This window comes from Girardinichthys multiradiatus, chromosome 17 (assembly GCF_021462225.1).
Source record: "Girardinichthys multiradiatus isolate DD_20200921_A chromosome 17, DD_fGirMul_XY1, whole genome shotgun sequence".
Taxonomy (NCBI): domain Eukaryota; kingdom Metazoa; phylum Chordata; class Actinopteri; order Cyprinodontiformes; family Goodeidae; genus Girardinichthys; species Girardinichthys multiradiatus.
In genome coordinates this window covers 17,920,464-17,934,868 of record NC_061809.1, presented here as the reverse complement: position 1 = coordinate 17,934,868, position 14,405 = coordinate 17,920,464, and the positions used below count along the sequence as shown (strand labels likewise).

At 38.5% G+C, this 14,405-nt stretch overlaps 1 protein-coding gene across 2 annotated transcripts in view; it reads left to right on the top strand.

The window, feature by feature from the left end:
- The window catches only part of plxna4 (plexin A4), a 333,778-nt gene that overhangs the window by 183,140 nt on the left and 136,233 nt on the right, over positions 1–14,405 (top strand). For both annotated transcript variants that reach the window (XM_047389857.1, XM_047389856.1), the window contains exon 4: positions 9,523–9,651. In XM_047389857.1, the coding sequence (XP_047245813.1) occupies positions 9,523–9,651 (129 nt within the window). The remainder of the gene's footprint in view (positions 1–9,522; positions 9,652–14,405) is intronic.

The following is a 14,405-nucleotide window of genomic DNA, read 5'->3' as shown; positions in this document are numbered from 1 at the left end:
ACACACATACAGGATGCGTTACTATCAGTATGATTCAGCACTAATGGTAGCTTTCACCCTTTTTCTGCACAATTCTTTCTCCAGATGTCCTAAACAGTTTCAATGACCTCTCTGTTTCATCTTTGAAAATAACTTTATCCCAGCCCTCTGCAGTCCAGTCCTAGTACTTACAATGTAAGTTTGTCCTTGATGATTTTTCTTGGAGAGGAGGGGTTTGTTTGCTGCTCCAATTTCCAAAAACTCTGGCTCATTGTGTGTGCAGAAACACTCACCCTTGCCTGCTGCCATTGGTGAACAAACTCTGCACTGGAGGCAACCAGGTCTTTTAGTTGAACTCATTCTAGGATTTGGTCCTATCACTTGTTGGACTTTCTTAGACACTTAAAAACTGTCTTTGTAGCTACTGAATCTATTTGCTTGAAACTTGTGTTGATTGGATAAATGGTTACTAACTTTGCAATTAATTGCATTTAATCTGATCACACTTCAAAGCAACCTAAACTCAATCCAAAATGCCATCATATAAACTAAAACCGTAAAATATGGGCAAACAACACTATGGGTCAATACTGTATTTTGCACTCTGAACTGCCTTTTTATCTGTTTGAATAAGAAAGATCTTAACCTTTTTCAGTCAGTTCAGAATGCTGCTGCTAGGCTTTTAACCAACACACGAAAGAGGTAGCACATTACTCAATTTTTAATCTCTTTATATATTATTTTTTAAATTTTACTTCTTACTTTTAGAGCCCTACATGGTCAAGCCCCCGCCTATATCTCTGACCTTCTAGAGCCCCACACCTCTTGTTGCAGTCTGAGATCTTGGAGTTAAAGGCTGTTAATGGTGCAACAAACACATTTTAAGACCAAAGGGGATGAATCCTTTAGAGGTGTGGCCCATAGATTGTGGAATGCAGTTCCTCCAACTTCTTTTAAAAAAAGTTGAAAAATAATTTATTCAAACTGGCTTTTAACTAGTTTTATGTTGTTTGATGTTACATGTATGGAGTTTTATATTTTCTTTTACATTTTTAGGTATTTACTGTAAAACACTTTGTGGGTTTTGATCTGTGAAAGGTGCTATATAGATAAAGTTTTCTCATTTACTTACTAATGTACTTGTACTTGTTTACTAGCAGTACTTGTTTCCTTAAAACTGACTTGACATATATAAAATTTGTCTAATTTCAGCAGTTAAGTAGCTTTTACATAATGCTCTGCAGTTCACCCAGACTATCCAAAATCAATGCAAGCTCTTAGATGTTTAACAAGAAGTTAAATTTCAAAGAGCAATTATCAAGAGAGGAGGGTTCCAGTGGGGAAGAATTACTAACAGAGTTTATTCCTGGTCTCTGTTAATCTAAATAGTGACAAAATAAATAATGTGCTTTGACAAAACAATAACAGCCTGCAACATTTATATTGCTAAAATATATATCAAATGTTTACATGTCTGAATCTTTCTCAGTTTATTCTATTGATTTAACTAAACACAAGTAGTTGGCAAAATTTCTTAGGTTTTTTAAAACTATCCATATGACACAAAGCAGGGCAATATGTTTTTCTGCTGCCAAATGGATTTCATGCAGAGTGGAAGGACATGCCATATAATCCATGTGCCTTTGTGGTATACATTGTCAACAGGAATTAACTGAATGGGGATGGCCCTATGGTTTTCACACCAGAGTGGCTTCCCTGACTGCTTCACACTTTCTGCTTGGTGTTTGTCCCATAGAGAGACAACAATGTGAAAATTCTTATTTTGATTTTTAGATTGAGAGCAGACTAGATAATGCATTTTCACTTATTTATTTCTGCAATTTTAATGAACATATTTATAGCTGTATATTTAGTACTTCAGTTCTCCAAATCCATACTGCATTCAAGTATTATATAAATTCATAAAACTCAAAACATCCACTGATAATTAAACAATCAAACTAATCTGAAAACCTGCAATCAAATTCTTTATTCACTTCAAGAGGATAGTTTGTTCTTTTGCACAATATTACTGCAGAGCCCCCAGTTTTTTCCTGTTTAATTGTTGTCTGTACTTGTAGTAACTTATCTATACCACTAGGGGATGCAGTTTGTGTCCAAATTAGTCCCTTGTAGGAGGCATTACTTTGTTTTGGCAGTGATTGGGCATTTGTTTTATTAATTAAATTTTTTAAAGATTTGGAAATGAAGAAATGTTAACTACTTCTACGCTTTTAAGCCTCTGGAAGTTCTGAGCATTGTGCCATTCACTGTCCTTAATCAGCACTCACACAAGCTGCGAGCTGGAGTCTGTGTGTGCATTTTTAACAGAGTGAGCTTTTCTGTACATCCCAGTGCCTCAGTGGTGTGTTTTGGCTTAGTATATATATTACCTGCTCCACCCTGAGGCAAAACCAAGTCTGACTGGAAGTGATTGTCTTTTGGCTATGCTTATGTGATAGCAAAGATTAGTATTGTAATCCATTTAGCATAGAGCAGCTAATCCACTTTATTACTGTTGAAAAGGAATCAGATAATATTGGCTATCACCACTGAGCTGCCTTAATGATTTTTGACTGATGAGAAATTAAGACATTCTGTATTAATAATTGATGTTCCCGATGATGTGTCCAGGATTAGTAGTTTCATAATAACCCATATTATTTCATGTTTACATCCAGTTAAGGGAATAGAGGTATTATCTACTGTGCTTTACAAAGCATTCACACCCCTCAAACATTTTTAAAATTTTGTGACATTACACCAACATGAATCAATGTATTTTGTTGGGATTGTATTTGATAGACACCATCACAAAGTAGTTGAAGTGAGGAGGGGAAATGGAAAAGATGCAAGATTCTCACCTTATGTGAGATTAAATGTGAGAAATGTGGCATGCAGTTACAGCTGCAGGTCTTTTTAGGAATGTTCATGCTCAGTCAGATTGGATGAAGAGCATCTGTGAACAACAATTTTGAGGTTCCAGAGGTTCTCAGTAGTATTTTAGTCTGTACTTTAACTGGGGCATTCTAACTCCTGAATATGCTTTGAACTAAACCATTTCATTGTAGCTCTGGCTGCATGTTTAGCTTTGTTATCCTTCTTGAAGGTGAACCTCCGCCTCAGTCTTAAGTCTTTTATAGCTTCTCACAGATTTTCTTCCATGACTGTATTTTGCTTTATTCCTCTTCTTATAAACTCTGACAAGCTTCCCTGTTCATGCCAAACATATGTATCTCCATACCATAATGCTGCCACCACCATGTTTTACAGTGTTCAGGGTGTTTGTGCAGGGTCAGTGTTCTACCATATTGCATGATGCATATACATTATTAGGTTCACTTTTGGTCTTAACTGAGCACTTTCTTCTGCTTTCTTCTTGGCACTCTTTCATAAACACAGCTTTGTGGAGCACATAGCTTATAGTTGTCCTACCAACAGAAAATCCCACCTGAATTTTTGCTGCTCCTCCAGAGTTACCATGGGCCTCTTGGCTGCATCTCTAATTGATACATGCCCAGTCTGTGAGTTTATATGGATGGCTAAATCCTAGTAGATTTCAAGTTGTGCCAAAATCTTGATTTGCAAGACTTGGGACATTTTTCATTAATATTCTCTAACAAACCTTCAAGGATAAAATTACATACGGGCAGACTCAATTTACTAATTAGATGACTTGTGATAACAATTACTTCCACTGGATTCTGACTAAGGTCATCAGAGTAAAAAGGGATAAATGCAAATGCAAAGAGCATCATGTAAAATTTTGTGATGTATGTTTTAGGTCGATGTGTTTAAAAAATACTTTCTTGAGAACAATGCTAAAAGCTTTTATAGTTACATTTGTGAATCAAAATGGTGTAAAATTATCAAATACTTTATGTGAACTAGAGGTTCAAATCAATTGGTCTCCCTTGCGTGCTCCCCTTTAGTCCCAGTGTGACTCACCAGCATTGCATGCTTGTAGACATGTGGTTCTTTCCCTGGTGGCTCGTTTGTTTTGTTAGTGGTCAGATCTAGGGATGATATACAGGAGCTTCCCATTGAAGTCTCTCTGCTCCCTGGTGACTGTGGATATGTCCCAACACAATAAAACTCTGTACTCAGCCACTGCTATAGACTGTCAGCCCTTAAACTCTATGCAACTCAGCACTTGGTCATTTGCACTGGGGGTAATATGATACACTCATCTTTCATTGAACGCACATGCACTCATATGCAGTGGTCTGTGGGCATATGCACCTAAAATGAACTTGCCTAATAGGCCAGATTAGATAACCCCACCTGCTGAATCTGGCTTTGGCTCGTGTAAAAGTTTCTTTCTTGTTGCCTCCTTCTCTTCTTTCCCTCGCCTATCTGCCTTCTGTTCTTTTCTGTTTAGCTGACCCCAGTCCATACAATGACTCCCAGTGGAAGTGTGTCAGGCTTTGATAAAACAGAACTCGAGGTTCTTTGTGATCAAGGTCACTACCTTCTCCGAGCAGGAGGCAGAGCAGGAGGGGAAGAATGGCTGGGAAACAAACAAGAATGCACACATGGGTGAAAAAGGGGGGAAGACAGTGCCTGTTTGAAGAAATGTCATGTTGTGAAACTGGATATTTGAGGGAACGGCAGGGCAATATATAATATAATGGATTACCATTTCTGTGAAGACAAAGAATGGTTTGGCTAGAAGATGGAGAAGTATGAGATTCTTTTTCTTCATTTTCTTTTAGTAAAAAGCATAGTGAAATAGAAATAATTAAATATAACCCCTAGTATAAAGGAAATACACAGTTTGTTAAATCATCCAGGATGAAATACTTGGGAACCAACAGTAGAAAATGCTAGATGGTAGAGATGCTATGCTCCAAATGTTGTGGCTGGTGTTGTGAATATGAATATATTATTTAATATTTAATATTCATAATTTAAATTTTATTAAATAATAATTCTGTGTGTTAAGGGTTGTCCTGTGAATACCAGCCCAATAAGGCGCTGGTATTAGGACAAAATTGAAAGGGGTGAGCCAAGCTCTGACATTATTGAACAGCAAAACTCTGCACACACACACAGAATGAATTCACACAATTTCTTAAAATACAAGAATTTAGTAACAAAAATAAGTCAACTCAAAGTCAAACATATTTCAATCAACAAACTCTTTGCTATGCTAAAACAGCCAAACTAATCTACCAAGCAAAATGAAAGAATAAGGAAGACCAACTTTGTACAACATGAACAAGTGAATCAAAGATGGTTAAAAACCTTGGCCAATAAAGAGATGCAACATTACCACTCAATGTTATTTATGTCTGAGAATCAAGGATTATCTTGAAGAAGCTGGAGATGAAATTAAGTTAGTCTTATACCTTCAAACAACCACCCACAATGCAAGATCAAATAAAACATTATTTTAATAAAACAACATTTTAAAGGATGATTAGCTGAATAAAACCAACCTTCTGGATGACCAATTCTCAACGGTGTTTTATTAGCTGCCTTTATTCATTAAAATAATATTTAAAGAAATATTAAGGAAATATTATTCTGAATAAGAACCAAACTTTTTTGGTAGTGATAGCTAATGAAACACTTAATGGTGTTTCATTAGCTATCACATTTAGTAAAATAATGTTTAGGGAAATATTATTTCCTAACTAATTATTTCCTAAATTAACAAACTTTCTGGGTAAATGATCTTCAGCTGACTCATAAAGTGGGCCAACACGTGTTCTTAGCTGTTAGAGGTTGGAGCTAACAAAGGAAGCTTATAGCTTGTTATCAGAATCAAACACATACCTTTTTAAAAATACTACTAATAAAAGGGTTGAAATACATAAGCAAGGACAGCGCATTATGGTCAATCTTCTGTGTTTGAAAACCACCATTTAAATAAAGTTAGCCTTAAGTTTAAAAACACAACACAAGCAAAAACCAAACATAATGAAACAAACATTGTTTAGATTATTTCATTCTAAACTAATCTTCTCTGCCCAAACATTACTTATGTGAACCGTGCTGAGGAGAAGTTGTCCTGGGCGTTGAGGAAACATCCATGTGTGGGTAAACAAAGGGTTAACTTGCAGCTAACCTCCGTAGCTGAGGGGAAGGGCTTTTAGCTGGCCTGGCCGAACCGTACGACAAAGGCACGTTCGGCTCCTTGAGTGGCCGCGACGTGCACGCAGGAAGGCCTGCAATGCGGTCCTGGCCTTCTTTTTGAGGCTGTGGGGAAAATCCGCTTTGATTAGGGTTTCTTCTGGAGGCCTCAGAAGAAAAATCAAATCACGCCTGTCCTATTACGCCCCTTATATGAATGAATGCCGGATACTCAAACAGCAAATCATTACTTAACTTTGCATATGATCGCGTGATCCTATGACACTCGTGGATCCAGTTTGAAGAGTTATGTCTGCTTGCCAGCAAGATACATTAGCGCTGTCTCTCCTTCCAGCTCCACTGGGGACCTCTGTGGAAGAGGTCTGTTTGTTGGAACGCAGGGTTTCTTTTCAAACAGTAACGTCACGGGAAGTCTGCTGTTACTCCTCCTGTTCTTGGCTGAGCTGGAAGTAGGTTAATGCGATTTATTTAGAAAGTTCCAGAAAAGTACTTACTGGCCATTAATGTTGTAACCCATGGCTGGGGTCCCAACACTGGTTTGCAGTCACTGGTTTTTGTAAAGCCTTGACCTTGATAAGACTGATTTTTGCCTTATTGTAAATGGTCATTAATTATTTCCATTAAGAGTATAGGATATGTCACACCATGTACAGGTCCTTCTCAAAATATTAGCATATTTTGATAAAGTTCATTATTTTCCATAATGTAATGATGAAAATTTAACATTCATATATTTTAGATTCATTGCACACTAACTGAAATATTTAAGGTCTTTTATCGTCTTAATACGGATGATTGTGGCATACAGCTCATGAAAACCCAAAATTTCTATCTCACAAAATTAGCATATCATTAAAAGGGTCTCTAAACGAGCTATGAACCTAATCATCTGAATCAACGAGTTAACTCTAAACACCTGCAAAAGATTCCTGAGGCCTTTAAAACTCCCAGCCTGGTTCATCACTCAAAACCCCAATCATGGGTAAGACTGCCGACCTGACTGCTGTCCAGAAGGCCACTATTGACACCCTCAAGCAAGAGGGTAAGACACAGAAATTAATTTCTGAACGAATAGGCTGTTCCCAGAGTGCTGTATCAAGGCACCTCAGTGGGAAGTCTGTGGGAAGGAAAAAGTGTGGCAGAAAACGCTGCACAACGAGAAGAGGTGACCGGATCCTGAGGAAGATTGTGGAGAAGGGCCGATTCCAGACCTTGGGGGACCTGCGGAAGCAGTGGACTGAGTCTGGAGTAGAAACATCCAGAGCCACCGTGCACAGGTGTGTGCAGGAAATGGGCTACAGGTGCCGCATTCCCCAGACCTGGGCTACAGAGAAGCAGCACTGGACTGTTGGTCAGTGGTCCAAAGTACTTTTTTCGGATGAAAGCTAATTCTGCATGTCCTTCGGAAATCAAGGTGCCAGAGTCTGGAGGAAGACTGGGGAGAAGGAAATGCCAAAATGCCAGAAGTTCAGTGTCAAGTACCCACAGTCAGTGATGGTCTGGGGTGCCGTGTCATCTGCTGGTGTTGGTCCACTGTGTTTTATCAAGGGCAGGGTCAATGCAGCTAGCTATCAGGAGATTTTGGAGCACTTCATGCTTCCATCTGCTGAAAAGCTTTATGGAGATGAAGATTTCATTTTTCAGCACGACCTGGCCCCTGCTCACAGTGCCAAAACCACTGGTAAATGGTTTACTGACCATGGTATCACTGTGCTCAATTGGCCTGCCAACTCTCCTGACCTGAACCCCATAGAGAATCTGTGGGATATTGTGAAGAGAACGTTGAGAGACTCAAGACCCAACACTCTGGATGAGCTAAAGGCCGCTATCGAAGCATCCTGGGCCTCCATAAGACCTCAGCAGTGCCACAGGCTGATTGCCTCCATGCCACGCCGCATTGAAGCAGTCATTTCTGCCAAAGGATTCCCGACCAAGTATTGAGTGCATAACTGTACATGATTATTTGAAGGTTGACGTTTTTTGTATTAAAAACACTTTTCTTTTATTGGCCGGATGAAATATGCTAATTTTGTGAGATAGGAATTTTGGGTTTTCATGAGCTGTATGCCAAAATCATCCGTATTAAGACAATAAAAGACCTGAAATATTTCAGTTAGTGTGCAATAAATCTAAAATATATGAGTGTTAAATTTTCATCATTACATTATAGAAAATAATGAACTTTATCACAATATGCTAATATTTTGAGAAGGACCTGTACGTGAGAGCACAGTTTCTGTAAAACTGGGTTTTCCAATTTTAAAACAAAATTTAAAAAATTTTTTTATTGTATTGTATTGGATTTTTGAGTTTTTGAGTTTCATTCCGGCTATTTATGCAAAACATTTGTCATCAGCCAATTGCTCAGTGCAGCTCTGTAATGTATATGTAGTGAAAAATAAAATGATGCAGAACAGTAAATCACATTTTAAAAATTTTAAAATTTCTAGCTTCCTCCTAATAACTGCATTAGTTAACAGCTTCAGTGTCTCAACAACTTCAGCTTCCATGGTGTCAGTTGTTTTGTTTTTGTTTTTTCTTTTGGTTTAGTTTTTTTTTTTGTCTTAAATGCAGACAGAGAGAACACAGAGAGTCCATTGTCATTATCCTATTATAATTAAGTATGAAGTGACTCACCTACCTGGTCGACCATCTGCTTGCTGTCCAATTATCTCCTGTTCTTGCCTGTTACCCGCAAGCACTTTAGCTCAGAAGAGCACAAAGAACCACCAAGAGTCATCACAACTTTAATGAGACTTGCCTTACACTTGTCTGTAGATCCATAAAGTCTGTCTGTTTGTGCATTAAAGTTTATCCTATAGAGAGCTTAAAGCTGCTGGCATAGGTATGTGTCAGAACTGTATCTTCTGCCAAATTAGAGACAGAGGACCACATTTAGAATACAGCACAGTTTGAGTGTGTGTGTGTGTGTGAGAGAGAGAGAGACAGGCTTTGTAAGCAGATGTCCTGGCACCAGTCAGACCATTTCTATCACATCATGAGTGTGCAAAGGGGCAATTCTATGCCTTTTTTGCTGAGTAAACTTACCTGGGGAGTCATGGAGTACACCTCTTGCCCAGAAGCCATATTTCCATAATTACATTGGAATGAATCAAAATATGATCAAGAAAGATGTGCTTTTGTGAAGCAGAACTAAAAGCTATAATGTGTTGGAAAATGTTTTAGGGGTGTGGACTGAACAAACTAATAATAATAATACCTAATAATACCATCAAGCAATAATGACTTTTAAAAATTTATTTGTTTAATTTGTTTTCTGTTGTCCTTTTTCTTGCTTGGAACTATTTATGTTGTCAATTATGCAACGATGTTTGAGTGAGTAACATATGTTATTGTAGAAGCAGCATTTGATACTAATGAGCTAATGTTGACAAAAACTGCTAGAAAATGCCAATCTTCTTTTATGTGCTTGGGATTTTTCAGATCCGGGTCGACGGTTCCTCTCGTGCCCTTCAGTATGAGACTGTTCAAGCTGTTGAGAATGGACCGATCTTGAGAGATATGGCCTTCTCCTCTGACCACCACTACCTCTACGTCATGTCGGAGACTCAGGTCAGTTACACAAGAAAATTCATTTCATGTCTTCTGTCCTTACAACCATTATTACTTCTATAACAAGCAGCATGAGCAGATTTACACTATTTCTTAGTACTTTTGATGACATGGAATCTGGTGCAAAATAGCAGCACTCTGTGTAATGGATACAGTGTGAACACCATCTGAGACAAAACCTCGCCAAAATAGCACCACTAAAAGTCACTCTAATGCAGGCTTCTGTGAGTGACTGGATTTCTTCTGATGTTCTACATGATGGCACACAAGCATAGAAGCACATTGATTACATTAGATTATAAATGGGCAAAACATCGGCCATTGCACACAATCAGAGCCCCACAAATACAAATACAGTGCTGGAAATAAAACATATGCATTATGAGGTGTGCTACTTTAGTATACAAGTTATATTATGTAGGACAACTATTCTGCTAAACAGCACACAAAATTGCAGTCAATCATATTTAGTAATATATTAATATTTATTTATGCTTGTATAGAAATAAAAACATATAAAAATATGTGATTCCAACATCTGTCACCATCAAATGACTAAGTGACAATTCTTATTGTAATATTTTTTAAATCAAATTTAAAAGGGAGGTTTAAAGGGAAATTAAAGTAAAATGAAGAAATTATTAGGTTTAGGGGACAATTACTTTTTTCTAGAGGGCCAGGTTGGTGAGGATTGTTTTTTTTTTTTTCCTTAATAAATGAAATCATCATTTGAAAACTGCTTTTTGTATTTATTCAGGTTGTCTTTGTATCTCTCTCTCTCTCTCTCTCTCTCTCTCTATATATATATATATATATATATATATATACAGGGGTTGGACAATGAAACTGAAACACCTGGTTTTAGACCACAATAATTTATTAGTATGGTGCAGGGCCTCCTTTTGCAGCCAATACAGCGTCAATTTGTCTTGGGAATGACATATACAAGTCCTGCACAGTGGTCAGAGGGATTTTAAGCCGTTCTTCTTGCAGGATAGTGGCCAGGTCACTACGTGATACTGGTGGAGGAAAACGTTTCCTGACTCGCTCCTCCAAAACACCCCAAAGTGGCTGAATAATATTTAGATCTGGTGACTGTGCAGGCCATGGGAGATGTTCAACTTCACTTTCATGTTCATCAAACCAATCTTTCACCAGTCTTGCTGTGTGTATTGGTGCATTGTCATCCTGATACACGGCACCGCCTTCAGGATACAATGTTTGAACCATTGGATGCACATGGTCCTCAAGAATGGTTCGGTAGTCCTTGGCAGTGACGCGCCCATCTAGCACAAGTATTGGGCCAAGGGAATGCCATGATATGGCAGCCCAAACCATCACTGATCCACCCCCATACTTCACTCTGGGCATGCAACAGTCTGGGTGGTACGCTTCTTTGGGGCTTCTCCACATCGTAACTCTCCCGGATGTGGGCAAAACAGTAAAGGTGGACTCATCAGAGAACAATACATATTTCACATTGTCCACAGCCCAAGATTTGCGCTCCTTGCACCATTGAAACCGACGTTAGGCATTGGCATGAGTGACCAAAGGTTTGTCTAGAGCAGCCCGGCCATGTATATTGACCCTGTGGAGCTCCCGACGGACCGTTCTGGTGGAAACAGGAGAGTTGAGGTGCACATTTAATTCTGCCGTGATTTGGGCAGCCGTGGATACAATCCGGGTTAGCACCCGAACATCCCTTTCAGACAGCATCCTCTTGCGTCCACAGTTAATCCTGTTGGATGTGGTTCGTCCTTCTTGGTGGTATGCTGACATTACCCTGGATACCGTGGCTCTTGATACATCACAAAGACTTGCTGTGTTGATCACAAATGCGCCAGCAAGACGTGCACAAACAATCTGTCCTCTTTTGAACTCTGGTATGTCACCCATAATGTTGTGTGCATTTCAATATTTTGAGCAAAACTGTGCTCTTACCCTGCTAATTGAACCTTCACACTGTTCTTACTGGTGCAATGTGCAATCAATGAAGACTGGCTACCAGCCTGTTCCAATTTAGCCATGAAACCTCCCACACTAAAATGACAGGTGTTTCAGTTTCATTGTCCAACCCCTGTATATATATATATATATATATATATATATATATATATATATTTCACACTGAAGGCATCAAAACTATGAATTAACACATGTGGAATTATATACTGGACAAAAAAGTGTGAAACAACTGAAAATATGTCTTATATTCTAGGTTCTTCAAAGTAGCCACCTTTTGCTTTGATTACTGCTCCACACACTCTTGGCATTCTGTTGATGAGCTTCAAGAGGTAGTCATCTGAAATGGTTTTCCAACAGTCTTGAAGGAGTTCCCATAGATGCTTAGCACTTGTTGGCCCTTTTGCCTTCACTCTGCGGTCCAGCTCACCCCAAACCATCTCAACTGGGTTCAGGTCTGGTGACTGTGGAGGCCAGGTCTTCTGGCGCAGCACCCCATCACTCTCCTCCTTGGTCAAATAGCCCTTACACAGCCTGGAGGTGTGTTTGGGGTCATTGTCCTGTTGAAAAATAAATGATGGTCCAACTAAACACAAACCGGATGGAATAGCATGCCGCTGCAAGATGCTGTGGTAGCCATGCTGGTTCAGTATGCCTTCAATTTTGAATAAATCCCCAACAGTGTCACCAGCAAAGCACCCCCACACCATCACACCTCCTCCTCCATGCTTCACTGTGGGAACCAGTCATGTAGAGTCCATCCGTTCACCTCTTCTGCGCCGCACAAAGACACGGTGGTTGGAACCAAAGATCTCAAACTTGGACTCATCAGACCAAAGCACAGATTTCCACTGGTCTAATGTCCATTCCTTGTGTTCTTTAGCCCAAACAAGTCTCTTCTGCTTGTTGCCTGTCCTCAGCAGTGGTTTCCTAGCAGCTATTTTACCATGAAGGCCTAATTCACACAGTCTCCTCTTAACAGTTGTTCTAGAGATGTGTCTAGTGCTAGAACTGTGTGGCATTGACCTGTTCTCTAATCTGAGCTGCTGTTAACCTGCAATTTCTGAGGCTGGTGACTCGGATTAATTTATCGTCCGCAGCAGAGGTGACTCTTGGTCTTCCTTTCCTGGGGCGGTTTCGTTGTAGCGCTAGATGGTTTTTGCGACTGCACTTGGGGAAACTTTCAAAGATGACCTGGCCTCCACAGTCACCGGACCTGAACCCAATCGAGATGGTTTGGGGTGAGCTGGACTGCAGAGTGAAGGCAAAAGGGCCAACAAGTGCTAAGCATCTCTGGGAACACCTTCAAGACTGTTGGAAAACCATTTCAGGTGACTACCTCTTGAAGCTCATCAACAGAATGCCAAGAGTGTGCATAGCAGTAATCAAAGCAAAAGGTGGCTACTTTGAAGAACCTAGAATATAAGACATATTTTCAGTTGTTTCACACTTTTTTGTTCAGTATATAATTTCACATGTGTTCATTCATAGTTTTGATGCCATCAGTGTGAAGCTACAATATTCATAGTCATGAGAATAAAGAAAACTCTTTGAATGGGAAGGTGTGTCCAAACGTTTGGTCTGTACTGTATATATATATAAATATATATGTGTGTTTGTGTGTGTCTCATCGAAACATACTGCTGTTTTGTTAGTATTAGCCTTGCATCCCCTGTACATTGTTTGCTGCTTTCAGAGGGTTCGAAAACTTTTTGGCACCGTGAAAGTGTCAGATTTTACTTTGCACATTTTAGAGCTCAGATTATTAGATAATATTCTAAATATCAAACAAAGAAAGAATGGGTTAAAGCTGCCCTTTTAGTTGCAGCTGTCCTCCTTTCCCCTTGAGGTCTCAGTCACACTGTCATTTGAAATGGAAGGGAAGGGAAAACACAAATATTGATGATGTTATTTATCGAGAGTTCAAATATGACAGTCCACTATATGAATATCTAACCCATTTATGTGCTAATCAGTGTTCCCCCACTTAATAAACCTTATAAAAGATAATACAAAATAACAATTTGCATAATAAAATGTCAGATCTCCATTTTGTCTTATTTTGGATTGCTTTATATATCAGTGTTACAGCCCAGCATCAAGTTAAAAATTCAGCCTTTTTTAATTAGCATTGTAATTGTGTAGCTTTTATTAGAAAAAAATTACAACCAAGTGGATTATGAAGTATGAATGCTTTTTAGTAATTAGTAAATTTGCTCAGTTCTAAGTCTGATCTCCATTAACAGTTTAAACAGAACAATTGAGGAATTGCCATTCACACAAGTCTAAAAAGCAGTTATTATAGCCCAAAAACATTCACAAATAAAAAAAACAAATTCATTGCACAAACAGTCTTAATCAGTGCCAGAGGAGTTTAGAGAGCAAGGAAAGAGTAAGTGACTGCAACTCAGTCTCATTCTTTTATGATTCACAAATCCTGTGCTTTAATTTTTTTAAGTTTTGTATTTATTTATTACTTGGATTCGATTTAATTTACTTCTGCAATGCTTGTAATATGGTATTTCAAAAGTCATTAATAAATTGGTACAGGAATTACCAAGATTAGTGACTATTTAGGATTTGTCTTTCTGATTCTGAAAACGTTAATAATGTGTTATTATCTCTTACCACCTGTTGTGTTTTTTCTATTACAGGTCCTTCTCAAAATATTAGCATATTGTGATAAAGTTCATTATTTTCCATAATGTCATGATGAAAATTTAACATTCATATATTTTAGATTCATTGCACACTAACTGAAATATTTCAGGTCTTTTATTGTCTTAATATGG